The 14,867-nt window shown below is 37.9% G+C and overlaps 1 protein-coding gene across 2 annotated transcripts; it reads right to left on the reverse strand.

The window, feature by feature from the left end:
* Positions 1-136: 136 nt before the first annotated feature.
* LOC144654611 (kinesin-like protein KIF13A) lies at positions 137-14,506 on the reverse strand. Of its 2 annotated transcripts, XM_078514802.1 has the most exons (25): positions 14,425-14,506; positions 14,297-14,348; positions 12,965-13,056; positions 12,392-12,439; positions 11,949-12,032; positions 11,791-11,853; positions 11,039-11,116; positions 10,492-10,571; positions 9,845-9,964; positions 9,444-9,541; positions 9,255-9,318; positions 8,995-9,094; positions 8,495-8,549; positions 8,304-8,386; positions 7,278-7,394; positions 6,616-6,720; positions 5,973-6,062; positions 5,297-5,393; positions 4,535-4,677; positions 4,117-4,176; positions 3,635-3,736; positions 2,960-3,061; positions 2,566-2,670; positions 1,918-2,068; positions 137-1,529 (listed from the first exon to the last, which is right to left on the reverse strand). In XM_078514802.1, exons 1-25 carry the CDS (start codon positions 14,425-14,427, stop codon positions 1,471-1,473), a joined length of 2,151 nt encoding a protein of 716 aa, XP_078370928.1. In that variant the 5' UTR covers positions 14,428-14,506; the 3' UTR covers positions 137-1,470. The 2 variants fall into 2 exon arrangements, with proteins under 2 accessions (XP_078370928.1, XP_078370927.1); XM_078514801.1 differs by lacking the exon at positions 14,425-14,506 and having other exon boundaries at positions 14,297-14,354.
* Between the last annotated feature and the right edge of the window lie 361 nt (positions 14,507-14,867).

Genomic DNA, 14,867 nt, shown 5'->3' on the forward strand with positions numbered 1-14,867 from the left:
TCTTTTCGGGGGCAACGCGCGAACGCCTCGCTTCGCTCATCAAAACTCGCGGCTTTGTCACTCGCGCGTTGCCCCAGGGAGAAATTTATATAGGGATAAAATTTTCAAACATCGCACAAAGATCATACAGGCCTCGTCTAAGACAAAATAGATTTTATTGCTAAATCGTCACACTGGGATTTGTACAATATAAATACTACAGTTATCGTACATTAAAAGGAGACTTAACATAACGTGAAAACTTCGGCCGCAATGTTAAAATTGGAAAGCAGAAATTAGATTGACTGAATGAATTTATAGGGAGCATCTCGGAAAAATTACATCTTAGTGGTCTTTAGACAAGTTTAAATGTTTATTTATGACTTGTACCACATTGACCGTAATATTTACAAAGCACAGAGCAGCTTTAAACAAAAGTGAACTTTGATTGGGATTCCGTTTCCGGCAAATGTTTGTGGACAAAACCTATGGACTACCGACAACTTTTGTCCAATCAGAAAAAAGTACGAGCAATCCGACAAATGACACGACAACCTAGTAGCCAGTCTTCAAACCGCCGGGTGTGAGGTTACGTCAGCTTGTTGTTGGACCTCTTATTTTTGTTCCCAACTTTTAAATTCCTCTTGACAATATTTTCCAGTTAAAAATAATGGCCGAAATGTTTATTGTTTCTCGCTGTCGAAGTCACATTACGGGTTGGTTAAAACGCAAGTCTCTATCTAACACATTCAACCCTAACAAAAGATAGGCAATTCTCACACTCTATAATACAGCTTTATAAATAAAACTAAGGGTAAGCAGAGGATCTGAAAAGGGCTAACAGACATCAGAAAAGGACAAAAATTGACCAAACAAACAGTGCTAAATAGCTGTTATTACAGTTGAGCCTGCATAATATATTTTTTTGTTAAGAAGTTATGCGAACGAGGCGAAAGGGTAAACACTGTCGCTTACAACAAAGCCGAATGACCATTTCGCCTCGTTTGTATGTCAAACCGCTGAGAGCCATAATAACAGCTATTCAAACTAAGATCATATTACGGGAGACCTTTGTAAAAGCTCAATAGAGCTTGCTTAAGTTCTCCCAGCCCAATTATGAAAGTTTTGTTAAATGAGTAGGTTGCAAAGGACGTAATGGCAAAATAAAAGACATCTTCATTATTTGAACTACCTTGCTTGACGCGTAGCATGCACTCGCTTCGCGTGTATCTCGCGATCACCGCGCGTGCGCCTCGCGTTACACCGCAATATCACCTGTCCGGCAGGCAAACAAAGTTTTTACTAACCAATATTAAACATTCATTACAACCTCCCCTCCCCCTTCCCCGTCCCCCAGAGCCGCAAAATACGATTTGTGCAAATAAATATAACCAAAAATGTTTCGGAAAATAAGAGAAAACCCTTAACTACAGAATGATGTGGGGTTTGTGAAAAAAAAAATGCTTTGCTAGTCACAGTCCATCGTAAGAACTATGCTTGATTTACGTTCGCTCCTCCAAGTGACAATTGGTCTTTCAACTCGGCCATTTCTAAAGAAAATAAAAGAAAAAAATATAAAAAAACTGATATATATCAATGGAAAGAAATGATGTATATGTAAAGCTTGCAAGAAATGTGAGAAACACGTCAACGAAACAAGCTAATCAAACTAATCAGGGGATTCATTAAGGTTTGAGTAGGTGGGCATCAGGGTTTTGAACCTGGGCAAAGTATCATTAAGACCCTACCCTCTGGTAAACTGGAGTCAGTTTAGTTGTAAGAACAGCCGGACAAAAACGTGTTCGCAGCTGGTCAATTAGCCTGATGGCTGGCCCTTAATGAAACCCCTGACTAATGACCCTCTGTACACCTGTCGGATGGTTTGGGACAAAAAGCAAGTTAATAAATAGCCCGGGGTATTCAGTTTCGTTCCGTTACCTTGTTTAATCACTTGGTTCTCATGCATAAGCTCTTGATTTCTTGTGGATAGGAACACAGCATCTTGTATCGACTCTTCCAGCAGCGTGCGGTAGCGTTGTTCAATGGCTGATTTTTGTTCCTCAAACACTTCTCGGTAATTTCGAAATGTCTGAAATCAATCAAAAAACAAATGGTCAGATATAAACTACTTCGTGGGCGAAGCGCGGCTCACTGTCCAGAACCTCTTGGGTTTACGCCACGCCTGAAAATAACAAGCGGACTTCTGATATATGTCTGACCTAGTTTTGTAAATATCAAATTAGAATGTTCTTAGACTTGCGATCCACGCAATGATCCACACTAAAACGAGTGAAAATAACGGGGATGACTGCCGGATTACTATCGTAATACGTGCGGTGCCGGAATTGAATACCACGAAAGTGTAATAGACGCTTTGGGATTGACCCTTCATCAGTGGATGTTTGTTAAAACCACTTTTGTAATATGTCTGGGAAATAGCCAGACTATGCGATTTGAGGGCCACATTAGCCTATAATAAAAGCCTGGCGTCATCGAGTTGAATTCTGGGTAAAAAACAGTTTTGCGCCCCCTCCCCCTTTCATTACCCACCTCTCCCTCCCTGTCACCCTTCCCCCCCTCCCTCACCTGGAAGTGTTGTAGCTGTTGAATTTCCAGCTCTTCCTTATGTCTTTTGTAAGCCTCTTCCAAGTCTGCTTTTAAACGCTTTTTCTCCTCCGTTATCGATTGAATCTAAAACAAAAACAATTGCAAGTAAAATATGTTTGACAGCAACTCTGTTGAAAAACAACATCCAAAGAATGTTTCATCCACTGAAAGCGATTAAAACACCTCTTTCTTGATTTCTTTGTCATGAAATACACTTTTCGATACTCAAGAAGCGTGCTTAACTACGTGTTCTACTTTTCCGCTTCAGTAAAGTATCATTTGCAGCTGCGAAGAGACTAATACGCGCTACAGGTTATTAAGTTAAGTCCCCCATGCCTGTGCTTTGTTTTAAGAAAAGCAAACGCTTCCTTACCCGCAGTGACATAACAATTCTTTCAGCTTTCAACTCAACCAGCTCCATTTCCAGTTTTATGGCCTGTTCAGTGCTGTACTGTGCACCCTCTGCTGCTTTCAACTGCAAGAAATAAGCGACATATTCTTCAATAAAGTACAAAACAAACACAGCCAAACTGGCTCTCTTCTCGTTATCAAGGGCGTAGCTTCCTCCCCGCTTTGTGAGATTTTTTTTTTCAAGTCAACAACAGGAGGCAAAAACGTGCAAATCAGAAGAAGAATCAACATGACATAAATCTTTCTTTTCCAGTGCTAGATACTCCATTTATGCAATTTTTTTGTTTACTTCTCCCCCCCCCCCCCCCCCCCCCAGGATGGTCTTGTGGTCATTAGACAAATTTTCTTCCCAAGGGCAGCTCGGAACTTTGCGTGACACATTGAAAGACATGAGGGCTGTGTAGCGCAGGAAACTAAAGATATCAGGTATGTTGTTTTCGGCTAAGAGCGTGACGGCAAATTACACATATATACAAATATCTTATTATCCAATCCCCTCGGGGATTTTTAGGGATAATTTTACAACACTGGTTGGGGGACTTTACCAGTTTGCTTATGGTGCAGTTTACAAGTAATGAAGGAATGAGACCCCTTGGGATTTCACCACTCTCTTGATTTTAATCTGTTATATCCTCACCTGCAGCTCAGCCTTTTCCTGCTCCACCTCCATTTTGACGCGATCCACCTCGTCTGCCAATGTAAGAGCATTCTCTTTCTCATGTTTCTCACGTCGTTCGCTCTAAAATGGACAAAAACAACAAAGCTTGAAAAACGGGCATGGGTATATGTTTCATTCACACTGTCATCAATAAGTCGACAGGTTCGAGAGTCTTCACTTCACTTCACTTGTCCCCTGCACTCACTCACTGTCCCCTGGCGCCAAAAAAATACTGTTTCATATAAATTCCTAGACACTATCATTCAAAGGACCCTAGTCGGCCACGCCTTTGTTCCGTTGTTGACATACGGAATTTTCGGTATTATATTTTACGCGGAGCGTGTCTAAACGAAAGAAATCGCCGTTAATGTAATATTATATGAATTACAATAAGTGAATCGAACAGTAAGCAAAGACAATTCAAAATTTCCTTAAAAATAGTTTGAACTGTATATACACACCTCTATCCTGTATCGTAGCTCTGCATTTCCTTTCAAAAAGGTGGTTTGCGACTTGGCTTCCTGTAAAGTTTAAATCAGATGAAGCATTGTCAATTCCACTGATTGTGGGATTTTCCCCCAGATTTTTGATCGGTTTTGGTTTAATTTATTTTTTGCGGTTAAAATGATTTTGTGTTTTTTTTTTTTTAGACAGAATTGATGAATTGGAAAACAGCTCCAAGACTTGGCCGAAGTTATAAAGCCTTGGTGATTTACACGCGTTTGGCTTTACACTCAACCAAAAGTTCATAAATCAGCTTATATGAACCTCTGACTCAACTTCAGTTTCTAAAGCAACGGATAGGAGAAGTATTCTATCATGGGTGGGGTGGGTTGTGTGTCATTGTATGCCCAGGAAATTATCGCAAAGGTGACTAACCTCTTTTTCGGCTTTCTGTTTTTCTTGTACATCTTTCAGCTTATGTTTAATCTTTTTCAGCTCATCATTCTCGCCCTTGAGTTTCTCCTTCAAATCGTGTATAGCTGCTACTCTGGACTTGTTTTCTTCCTCGCTGCTCTTGCCTTAAAATTACAACACAACAACAGCTAAGGTTTATTTAACATAATGAACTAGAAACGTGAGAAATAATATAACGACCAAAAATACTAAATGTGAAGACAGCGTCGATGAAATCTGTTGAAGTGAGATCAAACAACGAATTTCTCCTTAACAATCCATACATTGTCTAACAGACAAGAAACGAGAATAAAGAAAATCATTTTGAAGTAGACTTGAGCTCGACTTGTAAGCAAGTCTAATCTTGAAGTACCACAAACGTATCAGAACTAACACTTAAATATATGTGACTGTATTCTTTAATTAGTATTTCGAGAATGGAACTTTGAACTGAAACGGCGACCTGAATTCACCTAGAGCACGAAAATACACAGTGCGACTTCATATGAAACGGAAATCTAGATAATTGTGTCTGAAAATAGCACATTTTGCGGCGTCCCGTGGACATACTCGTGACGTCAAAAACCTAAATTCCATCCGGGATTACTCAGGCGTTTCTTCTCCCGCTGACCAGCTGACGTCATTAGAAAGAAGAATTCCTTCCGTTTATTGTCCTTACAAAGAAGTTATTTCCTCGGAAAATAGGATGAAAAATAAATCATTTTCTTTGCTTTGTTTTCTTACCAGATTCAGCCATCTTGGAGTAATCAGCAATCTTTAACTGCAGTTCATCTTTGAGTTCATCCACTAGTTTCCGCTTCTCTTTGAATTCGGCCGTCAACTAGAAAGAAAAATCACAATCTTGAATCAAACTTAAGTTTACTTTGTCACTAATTCTTGCATGATTTTGAGAAGCTCTTGAACTTACCTGGGTTACAGGGAACCCAACATTTTGTCAAACAGTTCTTGACAAATGGCAGGAAGTAAGGATTACTAACGATATGGCGAGGATGGAAATAGATTACAATGTAGACAAACTTACAAAGTGAACCATGGTGCACTGGGCTTCCGGCTTTGAATTTTTTTTTAAACCCTTTGTGGCAGCACTAAAATCGCATTCTGTATTTACTTAAAGTTCTTGTTCACACATTCCATAAAATGCATCTACTATGTTATAGTTGTGAAAACAACAAAACGTTTAGCAGACATCATCCTTCTAGACAATTGCCATGTCCATCTTAAGAAAACGATCGTAAAATCGCGCAAATAGTGGGAAGAATGGGCGGCAGCACGGGCGGGGAACCGTCATTTTTTTTTCTCGGTTGCTCTCGTTTTCCCGCGCATTTTTACAGTGGAAAATCTGGTGCAAGTAAAGTAAACACACAGATAAATACAACTGATCAATTGTATCTCTTCCCACCTGATCTTTCTCCTTCTGCAGCGCCATCATTTTTTCTTGTACTTCTTTGTTGTCTCTTTTTGTGCTGTCCATGACCCAGTCCAAAATACCCTGACGACAAAATCAACAATTATATATAACCTCAGAGTCTTGTTACACGGTGCAGTTTTACGTGAAACCTGGTAAAACTCACGGGTGAGGGTTTTAAAGGAATGTGTCACTTTATTATTTGTTTTCCAAGAAGCTAACCGCTCTTTATTCTCCAACCTTTTTTAAATTGAAAACGAGGAAAAATTTCTACACACCTTATTGTTACTTTAATATTTCTGAGGGACTTAATATTGATTTTCGCGATTTTCAAATAATCGCGAAATAAAAGACCCGCGAAAATTTTGTTTGAACCTTTTTTATTGTATATTTTATGTTAATTACGTATTTCTGGCCAAATCGCGAAAATCAAGTCCCGCGAAATATACCCGTTCCATTTTCGCGAAATTAAGTTCCCGCGAAAAAAAAGGAACAATAAGGTACGCAGGGCGTTGCATGACAATTTCACGTAAGGCTAGTTCCTTGACCAAACTTCTGTTACTTGTAAATCTAAATAAGTGTTCAGAAAATTAAATGCGAGTAATTCAGAGAAAATGGTTAGGTAAGTCAAAATCACCTTGTTGGCTAACGTTATCCTCCGTTCTTCATCGTAATGCTCTGACAATCTTTCTCGTTCCTCCCATGTTTGCCGTTTAGCTGTCTGAAGATCCTTTATCAGCTCCTGGTCATAACAAATAAATGTACATTTTTTCTTGTTATTGTGTTTAATGAAACCTTTCAAATTGTTTTTACCAGCAGCCACATTATACGACTGCATAAATACGGGAGATTAAATAAAGGAGGCTTTGAAATTTTTGAAATTTTTTTAACTCGATTTTTTTTAACTCGATTTTTTTTTACAGGCCACAAGGGCACAACTTGAAAAAGTCAGCCTAACTTATTCAAGTTGAGATCTAAAGTTCCTGATGGCATTTTAATAATATCACTTGTTTATAGCTTTAGTACACTGATCGAACACTGATATAGTAATTTTAACAAAACTGGACCACTATTTGTAGGTTTCTATAGGTCTTTAAGCTCTTGAATTTTTGAAATGAAGCTTATCTTAGTTCCCCCCCCCCCCCCAGTGGCCCTTAAAATCAATTTTAGAAATGGCTGCCGCTGGAGCTTGCCCCCTGCCCCTGGTTTTATCTCAGCTTTCTTCTCAGTTTACAGTTTCCAAGAAGGAAAGATACACTCCAGAAAAGATTGTAGCAAGCTAAGACGTAACGCACTTACTTCCATCTGAAGGACATCATCTTTGCTTGCTCCCCCGGTCCTGCCAGAAGTCGCTAGCTTTTCTCGTAAGCGTGAGATCTCATCTCTTAAATCCTGGATTATTTTGGTGTTCTCTATCTGTGGGTTTTACAAGATAATAAGTAATTTAAATTTTCACAGCAGGCATCCATAGGCCAGAGTTAATTGGCCGTTACAGAGAGGTTAAAATAGAGCAATTGAATGAATCGACGAGCGATGAGGATAGGGAACAACAACTGAATGGCCTCTATAGGCGGCCATGGCGCGGTGGTCTTTCGTGTAAGGAACACCAAACAGCATTTTAACTGTGTCATGTTATAATTTACATATTGTACACATGAAAGAAAAATATGCTTCATCTTCAATACCTCACTTGAAAGTTTTTTAAATTTTGATTTTGGACTTTGTTAATTTGGATATTGGGTTTTTCTTTGAAGCCACTATCTGTGAGCAGCCGAGCCCAAAAAACCCTCTGGCACACAGGGTAAAAGAAATTCAAAAGGGTGTCTGAATCTTGAAATATACAGTCAAATTTGCAACTTTTTTACAACAGTCAAGGAAACAAGAACTGCACATTTTTTGGCAAATGGCTGTTAAGTACCCGAAGAGTCTTTAAAGAAAATCCAAAGATTCTCCAATTCTTATACACCTTATTCCAAAATGGCGGCAAATACATTAATCTTTTTCCTATTTTTATTTAGCCCTTATTCCTCTTTTTCCATTTTTTTTTTTTTTCTGCAGTACGTCGGGGCAACGAGGGCCAATTATATTAAAAAAAAAAAAATATTTTTTTTTCTTTTTGAATATTATCCAATCTGAAACAGCACTAGCCTCCCATGCAGCCGTTTTTAGGGGCGATCGTGCTTCACTCCTCCCTGAAAACAGGATCGCCCCTAAAAACAAGAGTAACAAGCCGCCTAAGTAACAACCTCGTTCCCAGGGCCTCTTTCCTTTTCCTCCTTGAGTGTGTATAGTTTATGAGGAAGGAAAAGACTCTCAAGGAAGTACCTCATTTCTCTTGACAGCATTTTCAATTAGTTTTGCTTTGTTCCCGCACTGCATCGACGCTAACGTCTCCTCATAATCAGAATCTGCAAAAGATGAAACAAAATACCAAAACATTTCACTGGTACATTAATTCAAGCATTCTTTTTACAAATTCTTTCAGTTGCAAGTTGAATGTCAAGAGGTTTTCTTACCTGCTGGTGAGACAGTCATGATCATGGCTGTACATGCACTGCCACCAAGTGAATCCTAAACAACAACAACATAATGCTTAGTAAAGAGTACTTTACAGGAAACAGATAATTTAACAACCGATGCATGTATTCATGTAGCCTGATGCAAAACAATCTTGATATTGTTTAAGATAACACAAAAAGTCTTCAGTTTGACCCCCTCCCCCACACCAAAAAAAAACCAGCTGTTGTCATTGTTGTTGATGATGACGTTAATGACAACAATTACGATGATGATAATGATGATGACTACCACAAGCAGGGCGTGGTTCATGTGTGGAATGTTTGCATTTAAGCCATGTAAGTAGTAACTGGCAGTTTCACTAGCTGCTGAGAGAATTTTCTAGTTACAGAGAGGAAACAAAGGGAAGGTCAGGAAAAACTAAGTTTATGTCCAACCTAATTACCATGGCATTTGATTTCTTCGTAATAAAATTTATTCAGGAAATAAATATAATCACCTGTAATATTCTAGTTAGTTTTGATTCTCTGTATGGAATATGACCTTCTTTTTTCTTGGGATCTGCCAAAGCACTGACCACAGCATTCAGAGCACTGATCCTTTACAAAAGAAAGACATGATTAAGTTATTTTATACTTGTGCAATTCTTCTCTTCTCCCTCAGCTGGTTTGAAAGCAAGTGCAGCAGGAGTGAGAAAGAAGTTTTGTCACCTGTCATTCAACCTTTACTGCTATCGCACAGACAAATGGAGAATCTTACCCTTTGTTTATAAATGCACCTTCACTTTGAATGTTGAGGTCAACCCCCTCCATACGCTCAGATCCTAAACATATATAACAAAACACAAAAAATATAAGTAAATGTTTTTATCAAGTGAAGTGGGTAATGCTTTACAAACTGGCGTTTCTCTTTAATTTCTGCAGCATAAAGTAATATTGTTTCTTGTACCTGCCATATCAATCAAGGTTATCTTGGACCTAATTCCTTTCTCACTAGAGCCACCATTACTCTTCTGCTCAACATGAATGGTGAAAACACAGTCTGACCTGCACAATAAATGACAACCAAAGCCTTAATTTGCAATTAATTATAAATGAAAACTACAGTTACATCCAAGGATTGTATAATGAGCAGTTAAACACAAATTCTCTTTAGTCTCATCTACTCTCTAAATAAATAAAGTTCTGTATTCCAAAACTCTTAGACTACAAGCATTTCTTCTTAAATAATATGTCTTAGTCCTCTGAGCATGGAGCGAAAAAAAAGCACAAGTGGAAAAAATGGCTATGGGAATCTGGGGGTAGAACGCTTTTTTTTTCACTTCACGCCAGCCTTCACAACTGCAGTACCTTGATCCACCAGAGTTCTTGTCAACAGATGCCATTTTTCTAACTCTGTTTCCTTGTTCAAACAGACGAACAATATCTTCACTATTTTGGACAACAAGCTCAGCAAGCCCTTCAATAAAACTGCAGAAAGAGAGTAATAAAGCTATGGGCACCTCGTTTTTTAACAACAACAACAACAACAAAATTAATGATCAGGAAAGCTGGAAAGGAACTGAGTTCCTACAGTTTGCATAAATTAAAAATAGTTTGTAAAATAAATAAAGATATTTTTCAGCTAGTATAGAAAGATTACAAAAGCTTACAAATCTTACTGAGTCAGACATAACACTCTAAGGTTCTATCACCATGGGTCAGCAATGCGTGCAGAGACAGTTTGTTTTTACAGTTTATTAAAAATTTAAAGTGAACATGTTGCTCCAGCTTAATCATTTTTTTTAGGAAAAGTAATCTGATTAATGCCAAACATTACATAGATGTAGGACATGAAGAAAATCTCCACATTCTGACTGATTGTTAGAGACATACCAGGCTAATTCTCAAATGTTTCCCAGGCTTCTCACGATTTCATTTCTCCACTACTTACCCCACCATCAACAATTCCCCAACTGTATAATTATAATTATCAATTAACATTCTCAAACTCTTACATTCCCAGCTGTGGATGCTGTCTGACCCTCAGATCCTGTCCAGTTGGGTTCAGAAGGTCGTGAATCATTTCTTGATAAATCTATTTATTAGCAAAACAATTTAAGAGTCAGAATTGCCACCTTGCAGACTAATAGAATACAAGGTTTGTTTGCTGAGAAAACAAACTACAGCTGGGTGATGACTGTGCAACATGCTACGTCAGCATTTGCAAAAAGTTACACCAGCTTTCAGTGTTACATGCATAGCTACAGTTTTCTACATCCATCTTTCGACATCGTCTTTTGACATGCTGTTTAAAATGAGCCAATCAAAACTGATGCATACCGGTGTTGGTTTCATGTAAAAAAGCCCACAAGTTCAGAAGGTCATGCTAGTGGGCAGTGATTGGCGGATTTCAAACTGTCTTGTTTGTTTAGCATGTCAAAAGATGGATGTTGAAAGAAAGCCGCTATGCACGTAACACTGAAAGCCGTTGTAATGACTGAAATCAAGCAATCCATTTGTGGCTTCATATCTCTGACCTGTACTATAGCTACTGATTCCTACCTCATAAAAAGAAACTGTGACAAAGAACTGTTTGCTTGGAGGAGCTTCATCAATATGCTTGAACAGTTCTTGATTCAGCTGAAAGGCATCAACAGAAAAATTTCAAAATTAAAGCAGGGGGTTTTTTTTTTTTTTTTTTTTTTTTTTTTTTTTTTTTTTTTCCCCCCCCCCCCCCCCCCCCTGCAAAGCAACAGTGTTATTAAATAAATGTAAATATATCAATTTTCCTACATTTTTCATCTGAAAAAAATGGGTAAGTTTTACTGAAAGCTGTTTCCTACTAAATGAAGCAACAGTGAGCTCCCTGCCGATGGACTAACCAACTGACTGATGTACAACCGACCGACCGACCCACTGACTGCCTCACTGACTGACTGTCCGATTGACTGACTGTCCGACTGATGCACTGACTAACTGCCTGCTGACTAACTCCTTTCTGACTGACTGACTGCCAACTGACTGACTGTCCGACTGATGCACTGACTAACTGCCTGACTGACTGACTGCCAACTGACTGTTTTTTTACTGTCCGACTGATGCACTGACTGACTGCCTGACTGACTGACTGTCCAACTGACTGACTGTCCAACCGACTGACTGTCTGACTGATGCACTGACTGACTGCCTGACTGACTGACTGTCCAACTGACTGACTGATCCAAATTCGCAGTTTGTGTTTTCTTGAGTCAAAAGTTTTAAACTTGATAAAACACTGCTGCTCATTAATTAAACATTACATAATGTTATCTTACCAGAGGTATAACACCAGGTTCCTCTTCAGTTCCCATCATGGTGTATGTTTTACCCGTTCCAGTCTGTAGGGAGATGAAAATTATTAGTTTCTGATGAAAAGAAACTGTCATTTTCAGCAGGCAAGTGATTAAGACCTGACAAAATAGTTTATACATACCTGTCCATAAGCACAGAGGGTCGCATTATAACCATCTAGAGCTTTCTTTAACAAGGGTGAACCAAGGTCATAAAATATTTGCTCCTGAGAAAAAAAAATATAACAATCAATAAATGTGGCATTTCAATAATACCAACAATACAGTATTTTACAATCCTGTCAACAATAGGAACATTTTAATTGTAATTAATATATGGTAATACAATCATATAATGAAAATTAACAAATTATTATTTTAGTTATTATACTCATAAACATATCTAATAATAAAACAGATTATTTTATTTCATTATTTTCTGCCTGGTGACTTGATCAAAGTGTAAAAACAAATAAAAGTATTAAGATGGTTTCCGCACAATTTTCGAGCAATACAGGCAAAAATAAAGTACCAAAACTTGGATAAAAAACGAAATTTTTTGGACTTAATTTAACATATTACTTACAGTTTTAGTGTCCCAAAAGTAGCTATGATCAAAACTAAAGGTATACTCCTGTAAATGAACATAAAATGTTGATATTGCATATTTTTCAAAATTAACAATGATATAATTTATATATAATGGACAAGGCTTGTACATGTTTAAGTCATGTATTAGTATAAGATTTAGTGTTAAAATGAGACATAGTGATTATTAATTATAGATTTTAGGTCATTTTGGGAGGCCAGGCCAGATGGGAAAATATTTGGCTCTCAGTACAACTTGCACTGAGTTTGCATAACTTGGACCATATGCTACAGCCTCAAGCCAACTATTTTTCTACCTGTCTTCCCTCCCCTCTCCCCCCCCCCCCCCCACCACCACCACTTAATTAGTCAAATTATAAAATAAAAATATTTTACATATTTATCACAGCTTCTTACACAACTTCTTTTTTCTGCAAACACAGACATATTTCCAGCCATCACTTGTCTCACTTTCGGTTTTTGGTAGAGACAAGCGAAATCCAGAAATATGCCTGCATTCACAGGCTAATAAATGTATCATGCATAGCTAATTTACATTATATGTTCTTACCTTTGTGTTAGTTCCAGGGTGTGGGTTGTGTATGACTGTTTTTTCAGCGCTCATTTTAACCACTCTTGTAGCAGCCCTTCCCTTTTCGCTCTCTGCATAATAAAAATGATTGGAAAGGGTTTGCTTAAACTAGTCAGGCGCAGATCCAGACCGGTTTCACCGTTTACTTTTATGGAAATCGGTAAGATTTTAAAACGATTATATATTTTTGGAGTTAAAGAAAAATTCTAAGTTTCAAGATCAAAAACACGAATTTTAAGCTTCCAGCGGAAATGGTACTCTTCAATATTGAGCTGGCTCCCAGGCTTGCTCCTTCGGCGCTCGTGTACGTTCATGTTATTGGAAAACGGTCAGCATTTTCTGGATCCGCGCCTGCTAGTGTTCACATTTCAGTCATCCAAACAACCAAAAGTATATTTCACTTCTTTATCTGAAGAGGATGATGGCTATAGTCCATCACAGGTTATCCCCCTCCCATTATCTGTCTGGGGGGAAGGGTACTCTCCCAAATTACCTATAAAAAATTGACGTGTTTCCAGAACGGGGTATCATTTTCGATATAAATTCTTTCTAAAACAGGGTGCTACTTCGGAGATACAGGCAACACATAACCAACCAAAACATACCTGAGTACCCCTCCCCCCCGAGATTAATATGGACACCTCCTTATTTACAGACTCTGGTCCAGACCCTTGATATGGACACCTCTGGTCTAAAGTATATGAACCTTCAGACCCTTGATATGGACACCTCTGGTCTCAGACAGTTGATATGGACACCTCATTAACACAGACAATTTCAATGGTACCCGTTTGTGGTGTGTGTATTAACAGGGTTGAACTATATAGAAATACAATATATAATGCTGATAGTCTGGAGAAGTAAGTGACCATATATTATATTAAGTGACACTTAGTGCAACTTTTACAAATATATGTACCACTATAAATAGCTTATATTTGAATCGTTTTCAAAAAAATCAAAACAACACCTTGCACGCAGAATTTAAATCTCACTGACTAGGTGTTTCCACGCACTAAGACAGCACTAAAATCAGCTGGATCAAAATTATTAAATTGTTAAATTATCTATGCAGACAAAATCACTCATCAATCACAAGTTAATTTACTTCAGAACATTTTCCTAAAAAAAATAGGTCCCATGCTAAATATAAGAGTACCTAAAAGTAGCATAATGATTGGTATATAGTCACAGTTCTACTCAGATTGTTATAGTAGCTTGATCTGATAGTTTCTGATAGTTTCTGATAAGATCTTAGTAAAATACAATAAGTTTGGAATAAGAAATAGAATATTCGAAGCAGAAGCTTACCATTGAAGGGCCTGCAACGAGCTGCAACCTTCACGTTTGTTCCTCCAGAAGTCTTCATGGAAGAAAAGCAGGAATTAAAACAATTGCTAAGATAAAAATTGAAGAAATTACACAAACCATCAAGTTACCATTTTCGTATTTTTCGCGTAACACAGGAATTTCGCGAACCGCTAGTCGGCCATATTGATCTTCCTAGCAGGAACACGTGACGTCAAGGCCAAAACATAGCAACATAACGTAAACAGCCTGGGAACTAGGGGCGATCACACAGCAGGAAAAATATATATTTTTGTTGCTGTTTACTTTTACAATTTTAATCCTAAAACTTCGTGATTATTCTCTTTATTATTTTGTCTTACAGTGTAATTTAGCTACGCTTTCGAGTATGAACGATGCTATAGTTTTACGCTCTCAAATTTGTATTTTAAAGCCACGTTTGAATTTTTTTTTTTTTAAATAATTTCACTTTGCTTTTTGATAAAGATCTTAATTTAAAATTTGATCATTTTTACGATAAAAAAATGTTTTTCTGTGACTTCTCTCTCTATTTTTCCGGGACTGGGTTCGACGC

This window comes from Oculina patagonica, chromosome 5, assembly GCF_052425735.1.
Source record: "Oculina patagonica isolate OP01 chromosome 5, crgOcupat, whole genome shotgun sequence".
In the NCBI taxonomy this organism is placed as follows: Eukaryota; Metazoa; Cnidaria; class Anthozoa; order Scleractinia; family Oculinidae; genus Oculina; species Oculina patagonica.

What these genes read in the sequence shown, in the direction of transcription:
- LOC144654611 (XM_078514801.1), bottom strand. Translation starts at nt 14,354, where the DNA reads ATGAAGACTTCTGGAGGAACAAACGTGAAGGTTGCAGCTCGTTGCAGG. An exon ending in CCCTCTGTGCTTATGGACAG is followed by an intron (nt 11,854 to 11,948) that starts GTATGTATAAAC and finishes ATCTCCCTACAG; the next exon opens with ACTGGAACGGGTAAAACATA. An exon ending in AACCTTGATTGATATGGCAG is followed by an intron (nt 9,319 to 9,443) that starts GTACAAGAAACA and finishes ATATATGTTTAG; the next exon opens with GATCTGAGCGTATGGAGGGG.